Source organism: Perognathus longimembris, chromosome 17, assembly GCF_023159225.1.
Source record: "Perognathus longimembris pacificus isolate PPM17 chromosome 17, ASM2315922v1, whole genome shotgun sequence".
NCBI classification, from domain to species: Eukaryota; Metazoa; Chordata; class Mammalia; order Rodentia; family Heteromyidae; genus Perognathus; species Perognathus longimembris.
In genome coordinates, this window is record NC_063177.1 from 46639255 (window position 1) to 46658517 (window position 19263).

Genomic DNA, 19263 nt, shown 5'->3' on the forward strand with positions numbered 1-19263 from the left:
AAATCCAATACCCACCTGCAGGGCTTCTGTTATCATTCATATCATTTCACTGTAATAAAAGCCACTTCCACCTCCTGAATCTGGGTGTTGACCCAGAAAGAGAGCTCTGCCAGCTGTGTTAGGGCTCCGCACTGGCAGCTGCGTGGAGGAGTCACAGGCCAGGGAGCAGGCAGCAGTTTGAAAGCACAGGTGCCTGTATTTTTTTTTTTTGAAAATTGCTGGAATTCCTATTACAGTGCTAGGTGGGGGAGGAAGTTGAAGCAGCGTAATCCTTGCATCTGTCAAAATTATCAATTGTCCTGTGGGTTATTTGAGCAATTGGATAAAATTAAGTACAGTGTGTTATTACAAATAAGCAACCCACTTTGATATGCGCCCATTTGGGAAGACGGCTTTGCTCTCCTTCAAGCACGTTTTCTCCTTCTGCCAGCTGCACTCTTGCATAACTATGCTTCAGAATCAGCCGTTGCCATGGTTTCCGTTCAGACCAAAGAGGCAAGTGTAAACAATTCTGAAGGGATCAAATGTCACTGACTCTTGGTTACATTAAGCTATCGTATAAGTTAACCCCAAACTGTTTAAATTTGGTTGTGTAAGGTGCTTTTTTTTGTTAATTTATGCCTTATAAATGTCTTTAACCATATAGAAACTCATGCTTCAAAATAATCAAACGCTTTATAAAGGTCCAATTTAAAAGGCTGGGAAACGCAGTTTCTTCTATTTCCCAGCCCCCCAAGAGTGGTAGTGTAAGAGTGGTACCTGCTATGAAGCCTGCACTTGGCAATTTCTATTCTTTTCAATCGCCTCATAACCCTGGGAAGTAGTTATCATTAACCCCACTTCACAGATGAGGCATCAAAGAGCCAAAGCAACTTTCCAAGAGCCTTAGAGGCCAAGCCAGGAATTGAACTCAAGTTGGCCGAACTCCAGGCTAAGTTCAAGCTCTTTCCACTACAAAATACTGTCTCTCCAACCTCAGGGAATACCCAGGATGGATTGAAGTCCAGAAAGCAGTCTTTTCTTTTTACTCATTCATTCATTCATTCATTCAACAGCTAGTGAATAGCAGCTACGTACCCAGCTCTGTAAAAGAAACTGAGGATATAAAGATGAAAATAGTCATTTCTGCCTCAAGAGAGTGCTTAGGTTTGGAGGAGAAATAGGAAAGCATGGAACCATGAGGCCATGAGAAAGAGGCCATTACAGAGGACAGGAACGCAGGAGAGGGACCACTGGCCTGCCCCGGGGCTGCAGGGGCGGGAGCAGCAGTCAGAGGAACAGTGGAGAAGGAAGAGGAGATAACCAGCCAGCCATTCCCCATGCCCAAGGGCACCTGAGTGTAAATAACAGTGTGTAAGGTGGCAGTGGGGGAGGGCATGAGGAGAGAGGAGAGACCCCAAAGACAGGACAGGCCAGATCAAAATGACTCTTTGATACAGAAAGGTATTCTGTAGCCTCTGGTGGGTTTTTTCGGTAGAGATAGGATGTGGCCAGGTGTTGTTTAAGAAACAAATAAACCCACCACAGGTACTGAACAAATACTTTGAGCTTTAGCTAGGGAACTGTCTGAATTTAAATAAAATCCTACCGTTCCATATGTGCAGTATTGACCCTTGAGCCACATTCACCTTTTCTCATACCAGGTGTCTTTTCTAGGTTAACTTTCTGCAGAAGAGAGCGTCCATCCTTCAAGAGGAACTGGCAGCCTACCAAGGGAGAAGGTACGGCCCATGGAGCAGAGGCCTTTCCTATTAGTTTGCATTGTTTGTACCAGGAAGTCCCCTGGACTGACATTGAAGTCTTTAAGAAAGTGCTTGAACACAATGCCAGCTTTGAAAGTAAGACACTTTCTTAGGAACTAGCCTGCCTTTGAGAAGTCACCCACCTCTGTTTATCACAGGCCTTGGTCAGTCCCATCAGATCAAGATGAGAGAATCTGCAGGGAGTGGCGAGAGGAGGCCTCACCTGCGCAGTCAGGCAAGATGTGGTCTTGAAGCCTGGATATACAGGGTGATGGAAACAGCCCTTCCTTTAAGACTGTGAGATGATGCAATTCTTGCTCTAATGGCTCACAGCTTCAAAGTCCTCTGTCCCCTGGGGGTTTGGAGCTGTTCTCCAGACCAGAATAGATCAATGGCTTGATGATGTCAGTGATGTCGAAACACTCACAGAGATCCAGTGCCCCCAGTGTACAGTGCTCAGGAATGCCTGGGACCTTTTTAATCAAAACTTCCCAGTGACACCACTGACATGGATGATATTTACCTGCTCCAGTTCAAACAACCTCCACTTTGGATGCAATGCGAGATTGAACCACTTACTTGGCACCGAATTAAAAGGAAAGAGCTTGTAAATCATTCACTTTTCAAAGGATGCTGTTTGCCTGTTATAGATAAGATACGATCTCTTCAAGGCATAAATGATGAAAATTTAATATCAAATATCCTTTTAAACCCCTAACTCCTTCAGATTGGTACACATGTTATAATTGACTGACCTATTCAATCCAAAAGTTCTAACTGAGGATTTTGGTTTGCAGATAACTGCATGGAAGAGAGTAATGGTTGCAGTTACCCAGACTGAACAGAGGACTTCTACCAACAGGTTTGAAGATTTGGAGATTATAAGGAAAGCTGTGAAATCGGTGGCGTTGAATACGGAAGTGTAATTAAGATCATAAAAACACGTGTCATTCACACACTGTGGGATGGTTTCATTTGTGTCTGCCCAAGTTATTTGTTTAGCATCCCTTTATTTCTGATTTCCATATTTGTGTGCATTGAGTGTGTGTGGAGAATTAGTTGTATTGGGAAGGAAAGTGATTTTTTTTAATAATATGCCTCGTTATTGCTTTGAGTAGTTTTACCAGTTGGGTATGATCAAAATCACGCTTGTAGTATCATATCAGAATTTTTAACCTGTTTGTTTCCATGTTTCTGTTCATATATTATTAAAATATCATTTTGTACTTAGCAGTTTACTGTTTACTTTTTAACACACCTTGTTTGTTCAAATAAGTGTGACATATATATGTGGTATTTTCCCCTTTCAAACTTGGGAGGAAACTGCCTTATGTTACATCAAAGATCAGATCCATAATTAGTGCATGAGATTGGTGCTTACAATGAATTCACTGAATTATCTGATCTGTGTTATGTTGGTCTTCAGTCTGGTCCTGGAATATCAGAGACAGCATAGTGTTGGAGTTTTATGCAGGTAGCTGTGGCTTGATTGTTAATTTCTTCCTCTTTCTCTCTGTGGTACTTTTTATTGGCTTATATTTAGTTGAAAGTATTAAGAGGCTTCATTGTGATACTGTTACTTCCTTACACTTTCTTTTTGTGGTTCTTGTTCTGTTACATGAGTTGACTATCTTTAAGGAAGCCCAACAATGTAGAGTCAATCACAGCATATGCTTCCTACATCGTTTGCTGTACACACCTTCTCGTTGAGAAAGCATGGTGGTGTTCCTACAAGGATGTTTTAAGTCTGAGTCCTTCCTCCCACTGAATGCCAACAAGCTCTATTCTAATGTGCCAACCGTGATTTGCTAAGAAAACTTTAAATTGCCATTGATGGATGCTCCAGATTCTCATGAGTAGTCATGATGCCTGCCATGCACCTCTGAGACAATCTGACTCGAGTTGGGCACCAGTAATCCGAGCTACTCAGGAGACTGAGATCTGAGGATCTGAGTTTGAAGCCAGCTCCAGCAGAAAAGTCTGAGAGACTCTTATCTCCAATAAACTATAAAAAAAAAAAAAATGCCATAGTGGCACCAGAGACCCCAGAGGCCCGGTCCTGGGGGGCTGTGGTCTCCTCCCATAGAGGAAGTTCTGTGACATCACGATGATGGACAGTTCACTAGCCAATCGTTAATACCCAGTTAGTCCCTCCTCTTCCTGCCGCCATTATTGCTATATAAACCCCTCCCTTGAATAAAATTCTTTGGAAGCCGGTAGACCATTGGGCGGCTCCCCTGGGAAGAAAAAAAAAAAAGCCATAGTGGGGCTCAAGTGGCTCAGGCCCCAGGACCGACACCAGAAAAACAAAACAAAACAAAACAAAACAAAAAAAACCTGGCTCTACTTATCTGGTTTACTGTAAAAGGAAAAAAAGGTTTATTTACACATTTTTGAAGTCATTTTCTCTTTTCCACACCTAAACTCATCTTTTGTTTGCAGCCCAAGGATTATCTTTTTTTTTTTTTCTATGACATTGGGAAGTAACAGGTTTTACAGCTACTTCCAAAGCCAGGCCCAGGATCAGCTAAAGGCAGCTGTATAGTGGCCCTCAGTGGGAGGCTGGCATCTTGCACTAAATCATCTCTGTGGGGCCACCCCTGGTGACACTCAGAAACGCCCCCTGACACCTCCTCCAAGAACATTAGTTTCTGTCCTGTGGAAGATCCGGTTTGTCTGGTGTATATGCGATGCATTCTTGCCCTGGATTCAAGAATATTCAGGAAAAAGCAAAGTGATGGCACATGTCCTTGAAACCACCTAACAATGAGGACAGTTGGAGCTGAGGCTGTGACTTAGTACTTGGAAGGGAAAAATTAAAGGAATGATTAAAGTACTTGTGTGCAGACGATGAAAAGCAGGCCATGGCTTGGCAGGTTTCATTACTAAGGTTATTAGCTGCTTGAAGTGAAAATACTTTGTGGATTGTATTGTATTGTATGTTGGAATTGGTGACTCCCACTCGGGAATATTTGTTTTCCATGAGTAAATATCAGTAGGTGTTTTGGAAAGTTGCCTGCTATTCTTTCTTTTCCTTATTTCAAGGGTTATGAAATTACAAACACTGGTGAACCTTTGACATTACTCAGATCCTGTTGTTGCCTTTCTGCAGTGCGTCGTGTCTGTCTGAGAATAAAGCAAATGAAACTTTGAGTCAGGTTGATTGGATGTGATAGGAATGTATGGTTCACGCTTGTGTTTTTGTGAATGTTCTCTGATAAAGGAAGAGAGAGAAAAATGGCATCTGGCATGTTTGAAATTCCTTCCTGAGTTGAGCACTGAGTATATAAATGGCTACTGGGAGAGAAAGCGAATGCTCGGGAAATAAATTATGAACACTGTGCCTTATTATAAAATCATCTAAGATTTCATCCTTTCTTTTATCTGGTGGAAGATCAATTGTTCATCACAAGTATCTAGTTTAGTTACATCTCCAGGTATTGTTGGCTGATGTACCTGCGTATCCATCCGTGCTTTCAGTATTTCAGTACACAATTATCAACAGGTTGCAGCTGATAAAGCCCTGGGACCATGTGGAGTAGAAGGAAGGCTCTGGGATCACAGAGTGGTTGCTGGGTGTCAGTGTCTGCTGTCTCTCCCAGGGTCAGGTCAGGTCAGGGGAAGCACCCAAAGGGAAGAAGCTCTTCAGTCAACTGCTCAACTGCAAGAGCTCTAGTACTGCTTCCACCCACCATTTCTGCATCGATGCCCCCAGCGGGAGGAGGGTCTGACCTCTGATTCTGCAGCCTCCACACCCAACACTGAATCCTACACTGGGCAGCCATCTAGGAGACAAAGGATGTCTTGGGTGCAGGAGACAGAATATGAACAGGCCTACATTATAGACGGCACATAAGAACCAACTGTGTGGCTCGAGGGAAATAGCTCAGATGCAAACATGATCCTGTACTGTCTCTCATGAACAGTGATTTCTTCAGAAATGGGCATACGCTTATACTGGGCATACGCTTATACTCATTAAAGAAGCTGGAGAGGAAAGTGCAGAAAGGAGTATCTATGAGTTTGAATTAACAATTAATAGCTCCCTCATTGAAGTGCATCACCAGCCAGAGAAGGCAGTGGCGTGTGAGATTTCTGTCTACCAGTAAAAAAGGAAAGGTAAAACATCAAAAATGGTGGGGAAAAAAGTTTCAGAACACAAGGTCATTTTAATTCATAGTTTCCTGAAAAGAACCATCTCTTCTGAGCTTTCATATTTTGTTCAGAAAGGTCGTCTCTTTTAAGCCTTGTCATTAAAGACAGTTTGCTCTTTAAAGTGAATTATCAAAGGGTATAGAAATTGCAAGTTACTGAAACTAAAATGCATGATCAATTTTAAGTCTGCTAACTAAAGCCTACTTAAATTTGGATGTGCTTTTGTCCTGGCAGCCCCTTTGATAAAACCAGGGAAAGCTACATGGTTGGCCAATTCAAAGTAGGGAAAGAAGATAATTAGATAAAACTTTTTCAACTGCCGAAGTGGGTCTTAGCTTTGGAACCTTGATTAGGAAGCTGTGGCAGGTGTAATGCTATTTGAAGAGTAAAAAATTGAATACCCCAAATTTTCACATGGTTAGTATTAAAATTCCTCACTATGTTATTTTAAAAACAGAATGAATCTTCAGATCATATTACTTAGCCTCTCATACAAAAGAAGAGAAATGAAATTTGTAACTATACTAAAGAAACCTTAACATCTGGATCCCTCCCAAATATCTTAATTCAGTTGGATATTTGTTCATCCAGATATTTCAGTTTTAAGCAAAGGTTTCCATCTGACAAGTGTTTTGGAATTAAAGACCCTAGATGATGTTCTAGATTCTTCCACTTTGAGAACCACACCTTAGTCTAAACTTGAGATTAGTAAAAAGTCCGCATCCACTTAAGAAAAAGCTTACGGAAAATAGCTACTTGAACAAAAGACTATCATAGAACAGAAAGAGGACTACCTGTGATACATTTAATTAGCTAAAAATGTGGTCTGTGAACAAAGCCATTCTGTCCGTACCCCTTCTCTTGAGCTAGGAAAGGAAATGAGTTCATAGGTGTAGTCCACTACTGGTAAGTTTTGTTTGCTTCATGATTCTCTTCACCGGTTTGGACCTTTCTTTTCTCATCTGTGGACTGGCATTCCCCAGACTATACCACATCAAGCCTTTCTTTGTGGCTCAACTCAGTGTTGAGATGTCACATTTAGGAAACGTGACATGCTGTATACCCATACTAAAGAGTCACACTTATGTCGCCACTCAATCATTCAATTGATTTATTGACACCACATTAACCACACAAAAACTTAATAGATTAAATAATATTCATTATAAAGTAATGTGCCAGGTACAGGTAGATGTAATCCTAGCTACTCAGGAGGCCAAGATCTGAGGATTGGGGTTTGAAGCAAGCCTGGGCAGGCAAGTTTGTGAGTCTCTTATCTCCAATAGACTACTCCCCTGAAAGAAGCCTGGAGTGGCGATGTGGCTCAAGTAGTAGAGCACTAGCCTTGAGCAAAATGAAGCTCAAGAACAGCACCCAAGCCTTGAGTTCAAGCACCAGAAAAGCAATGATTGACTAGGCTAAGCTAGACTATTCTCACTTAGATTCCAAGGGGAGCCCCACACGGCTGAAGTGGCAGCCACGGGAGACAAAGGCCTAGCCCGCGATGCTCCTGTTGATAGGAGTGTATCAACCGTGAGGAGCCCTCGGAACAACCCCAGCAAGAGACCAGGCTCAGAAGCCAGCAGCCCCAAAACGCCTGGGCCTACTAATGCCTATATTCTGTTAAAGACGGAGCCCTCTAGAGTCAAGGGTAAAGGCCATAACCCAGCAAAGCCAAGTAACTGGCCAGATTGAATCTGCCACTCCTTTTGTTTAAAAAAAAAAAGCCTATTTCCTAAAATGATGGAATAATTTCTTAGCTTTTTCAGGGACCTGTGTATTTTATTACAGGGTTCTGTGAAATAATTGATTTAGAAAAGCCACTTCAACCTAATTAATTAATTACTAAAAAGCTCCATCCTATTCAAAAATTCTGTTGATTTGTGTTGCATTTCTATAATCATTGATTGACAACCAAATTGGGAATTTAGAAATACCTCTTAGGAAGCCCTGAATTAGGAATATTCAATAAGTCTGTGTCTTTGTGATACTTTCAAAAGACGATAACAACCTAGTTTAATGTTTGTTTTCCACCTTTTCTCTGTCCAGGGCTTGGTATTCAGCATTGTCTGTTGTAATTATCTTAGTGACTGTGTTAATATAAATATCTACCAAAACGCATACCCTGTGCTGAGGATGGCTTTTCCTTCTTTCGTGGAACTGTCTGGCACGTGGAAGGAGGTAGACTTGATGAGCCTGAGAGGAAGTGTCCTGAACCACAGAACACTTAAAAACTACTCAACTAAGTAGGGCATAATCATCTAGATAAACAAATGACTCAGTCTCCTAATTGCCCGTTAGCTTTCTCAGCACTGCAGTGGAGTTATCTCTCTTTCTGCCTCAGCCCATCTCCTGTATCTCTCCTCTCAGCCTGAGACTGGGTGGGGAATGTAAATAGGTTAACTGAGCCAAGTGCCAAGTGCCAGGAGCAGGGCTGCCTCTCTGCTCTCCTTGGACTCCCCCCACCACCCCCACTACTAAATGCCCGTGATCCCTGGACAAATTGATGGTTGCCCCAACCTTAGTGATCAACCTGTCTTGCAAACATCAGACATTGACTAGCATTCATCTCCATTCCACGGGCAGAGCCCCAGAGTTTGAGGGTGAAAGAACAATAGGAAAAACAGCATTTGCTCAGAAAAAGGAAGGCTGCCCTGGGACCCTTGCACTTTGCGAAGACGTGCGTTGACATAGACTGAGACTTCTCAGAACCGAGTTGTGCTTTGGTGACTTTGGCGGGGTGTAAGGTATCTGAGGCTGTCGTTTGCCTGCCATCCACCCTGATGCTGCTGCTTAAGTTCTGTGTACATTCTGGTCCTGGTCCAGTTTCCCTTGAACACTCCGGTGTTTCCCAGCGAGTGGGGTGTCACAATCCTGTGGGAAATCCTCTTCAGAACTGATGATTTGGCCCCTCGCATATCATTGTGTCTGTAATGAAAATATTTATCCAAGCTGGCCACCGCGGTGCCTGTGGAGCTGGCGCTCTGTCTTGTCATGTCTCCACCTGCTCCTTCACAGTTAAGGATCTGGTGGCAGTTTGCTGCCTAGAGTGGCATTTCCTACAGGGTCCGGGAACCTGCCTCCTGCTGAGTTCCCACTGTGTTATCTGATCTTCTTCAGTATTTTTATTTATGCATTAAACATCAGTGGCACATGAATTTGGAAGCTGCTGATCAACTGGGTTGTATAGTAAAGTTTCCTTTAAAATGCCTTCTTCTATAATCTTGTTGGGGGAGAAAGAGAGGAAGACACAATGGTACACACACACACGCACACACACACTCAAAAGCAAATTTTCTTTATAGTGCCCACAAATCTTCTTAAAATAGACTAATTGAGATGGAAAACTACTGCTGGCCCTTGCTGTAAACCAGGTAATATTCACTCAGTGTGCCTTTTTACTGATAGAGAAGAAAGATTAATTTTCTCCATCTCCTCCCGACATTCTAATTACTGATCTCCCTGTGATAATACTCCTGATATACAAGAAACAAACTGTAGATTTAGCAGACTTTAGCCAAATACATAGTCTGTCTAGAGCACTAAGTCCCAGCCTAGGAGATATTCAAGGATGAACAAGACCTTGCTTAAACTGTCCCCTCCCCCCAGAAGAGCTGTGATTTGAGATAAAACATGTACAGAAAAGAAAATCAAACCAAATTCAAATGTGAGTATTTTCTTTAAGAGAAATGCCAAGTGTCTTGAGAATTACAAGGAAGAAGTGACATCTGAAATGAACTCTTAGAGGACGAGCTGACACCCAAGCTGGAGTTTGAGCAGGATTTCAACGTGTGGAAGTGTGGGAACGGCCCTGCAGATGCAGCCACCACCTGCGGTGTGATTCCCATCAGGAAGCTTCGTTCAGATGGTATAGGTTACACTTGCGGGGAGAAAAGCTGTATGGCATAGATGATTTAAAAGGCATGTTGGAGTCAGATTACAGAAGACAGAGAGCTGCCTTCACTAAGGACTATGGGCCTAGGCAAGACACAGGTCGCTTAAGGGCTTCGGAGTCAGATGAACGTAGAACTGGGCAGGTTACTTTGCTTCCTGAGTCTGAATTTCCTCATGTTAGAAAATGAAGGAATTCATAGTATGGTAATAAAGATTAAATAAGCCAAGCCTGATGGTGCATATTATATCCCAGTCTGAGGCAGGAGAATCCCAAGTTCCAGGCCAGTCTGGACTGCATAACAAGACCTTATGCTACGTAAGACCTTATGCTACTGTCTCTAAAAAAAGAAAAAAAGCTTAAATGGGATGATACATTTTTGAACCTCGAACATATAATAAACTTTCAGTCAATGAAGGCTATACTTTATGACGATCCTCAATTGCATAAGAAAATTACTTAAACTTAGGTAGCCCAAGAGAAGTTTGAAAATTTGCCCAAGGCCACATAGCTAATATCTGGTGAAAGTGGAAAATAGAATGCCTATAAACTTAAACCACTGATATTTATTCTTTCTGTTACAATGCATTGCCTCTGTGGTTGGGAGGAGTTTAGGACTTTATCAACAATAGAGTTTTGTGCATGGGATGACACCATCAGAACTGCTTGGAGAAAAGCATGATGTTATGTGCCTTCTGAGCATGCGTCTTGGATCAGCAAGAGGCAGGCAAGAGTGGGGGCAAGAGAAATGTGTGCCGTATTCCCATGAATTGGTCCAGATCCCTAGTGAGAGAAGTGTTTCTCTGTGAACAGGAAGTAGGTCAGTGACTCAGTAGCCATTGTGGCACCTGAATAGATGAGGAGATTGTGAAAGAGAAGGAAACACGTGGGTCAAGGTTTCCCGCCTAAAAGCTGTGTGTTGCCGATGTGAACAGGGAAAGAACGATGATGCGTTTGGGGGTAGACCTCATGAGCTTCATCGGTAACTGACATGGTGGGAAGAGCTCGCAGAGCTGTGTGAGCAGGAGCATATGGGTTCCAGTGGATGTTTGGGAGCAGCCCACTTGCCACAGAATGGAGGAGAAGAAAGGAGGGTGAGGAGGAGGCCATTCAGAAAACCAATGGGAGAAGATAGCTTTTAAGATAGAAGTGGTAGTGTAGATGAGTCAGACGCAAGATGCTTCAAAAAAGATAAAGTCCTTTGGATTTCCCCTGGAGGAAGAAGGCGAGCTATGTGTGGATTACAGGATAGATGCCATCTAAATTCCCGGAGGGTTCGGATGGAGGATGTGGTGGCTCCCAGACATGCACAGATTCGTGGAGACTAGCAGAGAAGGGAATGGACCTTGTGAGGCAGGTCCCTTCCTTGGATTCTAGATCACAGTTAGCAGGGGGACACTGAACCCACACCACACACCCATTAGCGCTGTGCAGGCCCAACCATGGCTATTGGTGGTATCCTGGGATGCTTGTGAAAGTTTAGGGAAATGTTTTTCAGCAGTTCATCCGTTCTGCACTCCTGTAGTATTTGTAGAGTCGGTCTGTGACGCTGGCCACTTGGCCACTTAGCCTTCCAGAAACATCATGATAATAAAATTGACCCTCTGGGAGTGAAGTTCCTCTACAAGCACTCTTTTTGCTTCTGAATCCCTGTTGACAGGAAATTTTGGAATTACCATTGGTTTCCAGGCACTTCTTCTTACCGAGGATAGCATAACAACTTTAAGTGATATTTGGTAGAACTTAACCTTCAGTTGGTACACGTCATCACAAAATTATACTCTTTCACCACCCCCCTCTAGACACAAAAGAGCAGACGGTAGTTAATCTAGGCAAATGACCATGAATACATGTGGCGGTTTAAGAAGACTGCATTAAAAATACAGCCATGTGAGGACTAGTATTAGGATTTCAGTTATTGAACACCAAAAGAGTAAACAATTTTTAAAAAGTAAAATTTGGCTAAGGGTATAGCTCAGTGGTAGAATGCTTGCCTAGCGTGTGCAAGTCCTAGGTTTGGTATTCAGCACCACTGGAAAAAAAAAAAGCAAGGGAGATGGGGAGGGAGAGTGAAGAGGGAGGAAAGAGAAGAAAAGAGTGGGAGATGAGGGAAGGGGAAAGGGGAGAAGGAGAAAGATAAAAGGAAAACAACTCCAGAAATACAGATGAGACTGACTAGATAAAAGCATTTTGATTCCCTAAATTTATGTAATGAGTTTTGTGTGTTTGAGGGTTTGTTTGTTGTTAATCATGGGGCTCGAATCCTGGGCTTGGGTTTTTTTTGCACTCTACCACTGTGAGCCACAGCACCACATCCACTTTTTTGGTGGCTGACTGGAGATGAGTCTCACAGAGTTTCCTGCCTGGGCTGGCTTTGAACCATGATCCTCAGATTTCAGCCTCCTGATTAACCCATGGCATGAGCCATGGGTACCCCACTTTAATGAGTTTTATAAATGCTTACCACAATATCTAGAAGCTATAAATGTCTTCTTTAATTTTAATAGTTTGGCATCAAAATTCCCTTGATGTCAACACTAAAAGTTACTAACAGTGACTGAGGAAGAAAATAAGTCAAGACATTGTGATCCCATCAAATACATTATACAGTCATTTTAGAGAAGGGACAATGGGCCTTTTTTTCTGCCCAAGAAAACCAAACATTAATAGGACATTTAAGCATTTCCTATTCGGGGGGGTGGGGTGAGAAACCAAGAAGCCAACTTTTCCTAGTGCCTTTGAACTGCAGGAAGGATCCAGTCAACTCCAGATGCCAGAGCCTGACTCCCAACATTATACCAAGGGAAGAATTCCCCTGTGGGCTCATCCACCAAGATGGTAATGACGACTGTGTGTGCCAAGATCTGAGGGAATGGGCCTTCACCAGCCCAGCTCTGAGTTTCTTTTTCACCTCCCAACTGCAAAATGACAAGGTGGGACCCGGATGCAAGTTGAACGCATGTCAGAATTTAGCAGTCCTTGGCCATGATTAGACAGTGAAAGAGAGGTAGGCAGGAATGCTTTCTTTCTGCAGCTGGAGGCTTAGAGACCACTTTTCTGCTACATGTCATCAACGAAAGGCACACTGAGAAATGCCTTGCTGGTCAGGAGCTTGACGTTAGAGTACTTACTTGAGGAACAAGTGGAGAGGATACCAATGCACAAGTGGTTGTGGCACTGTGGGAAAGTCTTGAGCTTTATTCCTAGAAATGTCTGTAAAGCTGGAAGTAGCATTTATCTTCTGAAGCAATGTTTGAGCAAAACTAAGTGGACTCTTATTTCACATTAGCCTTACTGTAATACGACTTAATTTCATTTTATATGTTTAGGCAATACTATAATTCCTATGTGATCATAATGGATTTTATCTATATTAATGAAGTGATTCCATCCCTAAGGGGAGTGAAATTTTACTTCATGACTTCTAATCACAGAAAAGAAGACGTATTCTATTGTGTCTTGAAGCAAGTTATTAAATCTTTTGTTGTGAAAGTATAACTCGTAAGACGTGTTTTAAAGCAAGTGCTGTGTTGGTACCAGATTCTGTTGCTATTTGGTTAATTTTGCCTTTATGCTAGCCACATAAACTCTGCTTTAGGTTCATCAGACAAACATAGTGACTATAACATTTTCAAGCTAGTGATGTGACTAAGATGCAGAAATACAATATAGAAATCAGTCAGACCATCTTGAAAGAGAAATGTCATCTGCTGCTGATACTGAGTATAAAATTACCCTTTCACAGTCCATAATGAACCTTTCTTCCTATCCCTTTTTAAAAGTCTTACCCTGAGTAAAATCCCAGCCAACCACCAAGATATGTATTTACTATAGCCTATATCTGTCTACCCAGTCAAAGTTAAGTTGGTAGTACTTGAGTCATCTGATTCTTAGAAAAAAATAGATTTTTTTCAATTACTTATTTCCTAATATTCAATTATTAAAATGTTTCCATGCCTCACTATAAAACAGGTACTTGTGGGCTGGGGATACGGCCTAGTGGCAAGAGTGCTCGCCTCATATACATGAGGCTCTGGGTTCGATTCCCCAGCACCACATATACAGAAAATGGCCAGAAGTGGCGCTGTGGCTCAAGTGGCAGAGTATTAGCCTTGAGCAAGAAGAAGCCAGGGACAGTGCTCAGGCCCTGAGTCCAAGGCCCAGGACTGGCAAAAAACAAACAAACAAAAAAAAAAAAAAAACAGGTACTTGTGCAGATTCTCAAATCAATGAAAAAAATCAAGAGAAGCACCATAATTTTGGAAATCATTTAGTCAAAGGAAAGATGTCTTATTTTATTGTGAGCCTAATTTTGAAGGACACACACAAAAAAAAACATTTAAAGCTAGTGAAAAGTCAGTTCTGTGGTTCTGAGAATGCGATATGTCATTTATGAAGTAGAAAAATAGATAGCATAGTGGAAACAGCATGTGCTTCTGAATCAAGTAATTATTGGAGCAAAAGAACCAATTCCCTGTTAAACACATAGAAACATGAAGGCACTTTAATACCACCAAAGTAGATTTTTTATCATTTCCCAAAATGAACTCGTGGTTTTGAGACCAAGGGACAAGAGGATGCTTTCAGAACCTATTAGGAAGCAGCAAAGAGTTCTGCAGAAAAGTCAATGAAAGGAAGCAAGGAATCTTCTCTCCCAGCAATTGCTACTTAGTGTATTTCTGAAGATTCTATACACATTCAAGGTACAGTAACTCAGAGAGCCATTGCTCATGCATGTAATCCTAAACTACTCAGATGGCTGAGATCTGGAGGATCATAGTTTGAGACCAGCCTGGGCAGAAAACTTTGCTAGACTCCATCTCCAAAATAGCAGAAAGTATGGCTCAAATGATAGATTATCAGCCTAGCAAGCAGGAGGCCTTGAGTATGAAAAAACATCCACAATAACTGATTTCTGGAAATAACTAATCTGAACACCATCCCAAGGCCCTTGGGGCAGTGAGAAAATGGTGATACAAACATGCTATTTCCTTTCTGATATCACTGGACTAGTATTTTTAGAAAATTCAATCCACTTCTGCCCTAAAGATAAACCTTCAAAAAAGTAGCATTATTGACCTAGTTTTTAATTGCTGCTCTCGCATATTTCTTTTCCCTTTTAATATATTTTAGAGGTTACTTTTGGCATTTTAATGATATAGACCAGATTCTTACAAATGAAATCTCCAGGTAAAAGAAGATAGATGCCTATGAGAAAAACAATGACCTGTTAATTGCTTAGTAACCAATTTGTTTGTCAAAAATCCCCTTATCCAATGAATTTTGGACCAAGACTGGCTCTTGCAACTTTTTATAAAGATCCACATATAGATCACTTAATCCTAGTCATCTGCGGTGAAGGTTTACAGGAAAGGTAGAACAGTTACTGGACAGGCAGAGCAAATGGCTGTTGCTGAATCAAAGACTAAGAACATCTCTGGAAGATTTCTTTGCTAAGATTCACTTAGCAAAAGACCCAGGTGTCTGCCCCTGGGCTTTCCAAGAATAAAGACTGGTCGATGTCTTTTTAGGAGACTGGTTTGAGTATTATTCAAATCTACCTAAAATATCTCGAAGCAAGAGTGACCATGAAGAGTCCAGAATGACCAGGACAATCAATAGTTAAGGGCTTTACAAGAAGTCACTCCACGGTACCCCACAGCCAAGATCAGGGAGGAACCAGACGCCGCCGGTGACTGGTCCACAGGGCCTCTCCAGGAGAGAGCTGGCCCAAGGAGCTGAGTGACGACTTGACTGTGCACCCAGCGGAGGGCACCGCTGCCTTCCCAGCCAAGGGAGCAGAGCCGTCCACACAACATGGCACACCTTACCAGGTGCCCAAACTGCCGCCGGTTCCCCGCTCCTTCACCAACTCGGGGGACAAGTTTCACCCTGTTCATCTTCCTATCCTTCATTCATTTCCTTTGTACCAATACCTTTATCCAAGACCCATCCTGCACTCACAAGAATGCAGAACCTGTGCCTAGTGTTGCCAGATTGGGTAGTCATCGATTCCTGATGATTCCTTATACAACTCGTCTTGAATCAGCTAATAACTTCCCATGGAAGAGAAAGTTTTTAGAAACCAAGACAATCCATTTCGTTGTGGGAAGTTCTTCTGTGTTTGAAGCTAGTTTTGAAATTGACTTGTTTTTCCTGTAACTTCTGCCATCCAGTCTAATTCAGCTCTGTAACACACTACATTCATGCTTCTTTCTTATGTTAGATATTTGGGGATTTGAAGAAAGCTATTGGATACCCTCCTAGCCATCATCTTTGATTTACAAACAACAACAACAAAAAACAACCCTTAGGTTTTTAGCTGGGCGTGGTGCTGCATGTCTTAGGAAGTCCTTAGGAAGTTGGGACACCATGATCTTGAGCTCAAGGCTAATCATCAGCTAATACAGTTTGTCTCAAAATCATCATCATCACCATCACTATCCCCAGTTCTTCATTTTCTGGTGGGTTTGAACCTAAGTCCTCATACTTACTAAGAAAGTACTCCAGCTCTTTTCTTTTCACTCTGGTTGCTTTTGAAATCGGGTCTCACCAAGAAGCATTATACTGATAATCTGACTTAGGGAATTGTGACCCCTTTGTACACCTACTTAATAATTAATAATAGTAAAGAAATAGGGTCTCACTTTTTTGCCCAGGCTAGCCTAGACCTCCCTTCTCCTCTTTATATTCTCTGCAGTAGTTGTAATGAGTAGCACCTGCTACGAGACTCAGCTAATATCTATTGAGATGGAGTCTCACAAACTGTTTTACCCAGACTGTCCTAGAATTTGATTCCCTCTCAGCCTCCTCTGTGGCTGGGATGACAGGCATTCTATCCGTGATTCTTGAGTGGATGTGGTTTCCAGGCCATCCATCCGTCAGCCTAGGGGGAACTCCTTCAGTTTATCATCTTCCAAAACATCGTGCCCACTTAATACCATCTTCCAAGCGGGGTCACAGTTGCTTTCCTGGCCTTCAACCACACTTTCACAGTCGCTTTTCCTCACTTGTCTCTAACATTTCAACCCAGTACAGACCAGTCCCAATGCCAGTGTCCAGAGATTGCACTTATCCATGTTACATGATTGTCACATGCCAAGGACGTCTCCAGGTTCTTCTCACTTGCCTTTCTTACTCTTCTGTCTTCCAGAATTTGCTCCCACCTCTATACCTCAGCCATTTCCAGTTCCTGTTGTGGAGTTTTCTTTTTCCCTAAAAGTTAGTTTCTCCAGACTTCATTCCCCTAAGATCCTTTCCACACCCAGGGCTTCTGTGGTTGCCCATCTCAGATCTGTCTTTGAACTCAGACCCAAATAACTACTGGATGTCTCCATTTTCATTTCTAACAGAAATTCTAAATGTCTAGGATTCACCTTTTCTACCATATTTGCATTAGAAGCTCAGTCAAACCCCTGGATTCTGTCTCTTCCTCCATCCTGACTTCTGTAAACACTGCTGTCTCAATAGCTTTCTGACTCCTCCCCTCTTTGCCATCTTCACTGCCTATCCCACAGCTCAAACCTCCCTTATTTCTATCACAATGGCTTCTTAACTAGCTGCATCCATTTTCCGCAGTACACCAGCCTTGTCTTGTAGAAATCCCATTCCATGTACAGGGCCTTGTGCCCGCGTTGCTCTGACCCTGCTACTCTCCTGCTGACAGCCCCAGCTTCCATCTTGGAAATGGAGACTACTCTCCTTTCAGTGCTCCAAGACTGCCCATGTGAGCCCAGGGAGGACGGGCAGCTTTTCTCACACAGTTCTGTACTGGCGGTGCTGCCTTCTGTTAGACTGTGAACCCCCTTTGTGCAGGAATTGAATTGTTTGTGTTGACAGAACACAAACCTTAGCAGGTGCTGCCTTCAGTATTTCCTAGGGAGGAGTTGGGTGCTGTCTCATTTCCACACTTCCCTGACCTGTGTCCCCGCTGGGCTCCAGGGCCCTGTATCTCCTTGCCATTCCTTCTGTGCAGAGCTCCCTTTTCCAGCTGCCAGCTAGCCAGTGCCCGTCGAGTCCTGTGACCCACTGTGTGAACCTCCTTTCCTAAGGACATCATGCCTCGACTCATTCCCCCTGCATGCTATGTCCAAAGCTCTCATAATTCTAAAGGTACCGTGTGATAAGAGTCAGTTTATTGTCTTGCCTGGACTTTGAGCTCATTAAAAGCAAAGAGATAAAAGTTGAAGGAGCACAGCGGAGACTTCTGATAAATACATTCTAGAAGGATGGATGAAAGGATTCCGTGTCTCCTGATGGAGTCGTATACCTGGTGATGTATACTTACCTACTTGCTGTATTCCATCAGATCTGCAAACGCCTGCCCCGCTCACAGCCCTGCCATGGCCCCAGCTCCAGACACCGCCACCCACCCCAGCTCCTCCCCATTGCCAGCAGCCTGCAGCCTGACGGCCCCTAGCAGGTTCCGTGAGCCAGGCTGGAGCAGGGATGGGGCTGTGTGCAGAACGTGCGGCCCGCCCCACGGGAGTTTCTGTTCCTCTCAACCCCTCACCCCCGCCCGGTGACTTGCGCTCAGCCTGAGTCTTTCCCACTTTCCCTTCCTTTTACCCTTTTTTTTTTCCTTTATCTTTAACCTTTAATTAGATCAATAAAGAAAAAGTTGTAACAACACATACATCTTCATATTTTTTGTAAACATACACATCTATGACTTTAAAAATTACAGAATTAGGATCCTTCAGAATTTAAAAATATAATCCATCAGATAATGTACCTGAATAATAAGCTGTTATAAGGTGTAAACATTTAAAATATGGAATGATTTTAAACATACCTGATAATTTGACTGCAGAAAACTAATGCATTTAAATACCTTATTACTAAAGTAAAAAAATAGATCTATTAAAAAAAAAACCCCTTACTGTGTATGGTAGTTCATACTTGTAATCCCAGCTACTTGGAAGGCTGAGCAGAAGGATCACTTAAATCTAGGAGTCTTGGGCCAGGCCAATCAACAGATTCAAAAACAAAACCACCCATGGTCCTTTTACCCTTTTAAAAGAAAGTCTTACCTGGCTACTTTGACCAAAGGCCTTTACTTTCTTCCAGAATTAATCCTCCTTGTTAGGAGGATATTGTATAGTTATTAAGAATTAAGACACAGGGCTGGGAATATGGCCTAGTGGCAAGAGCGCTTGCCTCCTACACATGAAGCTCTCGGTTCAATTCCCCAGCACCACATATATAGAAAACGGCCAGAAGTGGTGCTGTGGCTCAAGTGGCAGAGTGCTAGCCTTGAGCAGGAAGAAGCCAGAGACAGTGCTCAAGCCCTGAGTCCAAGGCCCAGGACTGGCAAAAAAAAAAAAAAAAAGAATTAAGACACAAAACCTGGAAGCATGATGGACGCGGTAGAGCACAAGCCTGGCAAGCATAAAGCCCCAAGAATCCTAGCACCACAAAAATAAACAAGGCACGGCAACTCCCCTTTTATTTGACGCTATGTAGATAAAAATG

General features: G+C 42.7%; 1 protein-coding gene across 1 annotated transcript in view; it reads left to right on the forward strand.

Annotated features, from left to right (window-relative positions):
* The window catches only part of Cep112 (centrosomal protein 112), a 330810-nt gene extending 327871 nt beyond the window's left edge, over nt 1–2939 (forward strand). The window contains exons 26-28 of the mRNA XM_048367299.1: nt 1657–1721; nt 1901–2010; nt 2540–2939. Coding sequence (XP_048223256.1) covers nt 1657–1721; nt 1901–1994 — 159 coding nt within the window. The 3' untranslated portion in view covers nt 1995–2010; nt 2540–2939. The remainder of the gene's footprint in view (nt 1–1656; nt 1722–1900; nt 2011–2539) is intronic.
* Nucleotides 2940–19263: the final 16324 nt, after the last annotated feature.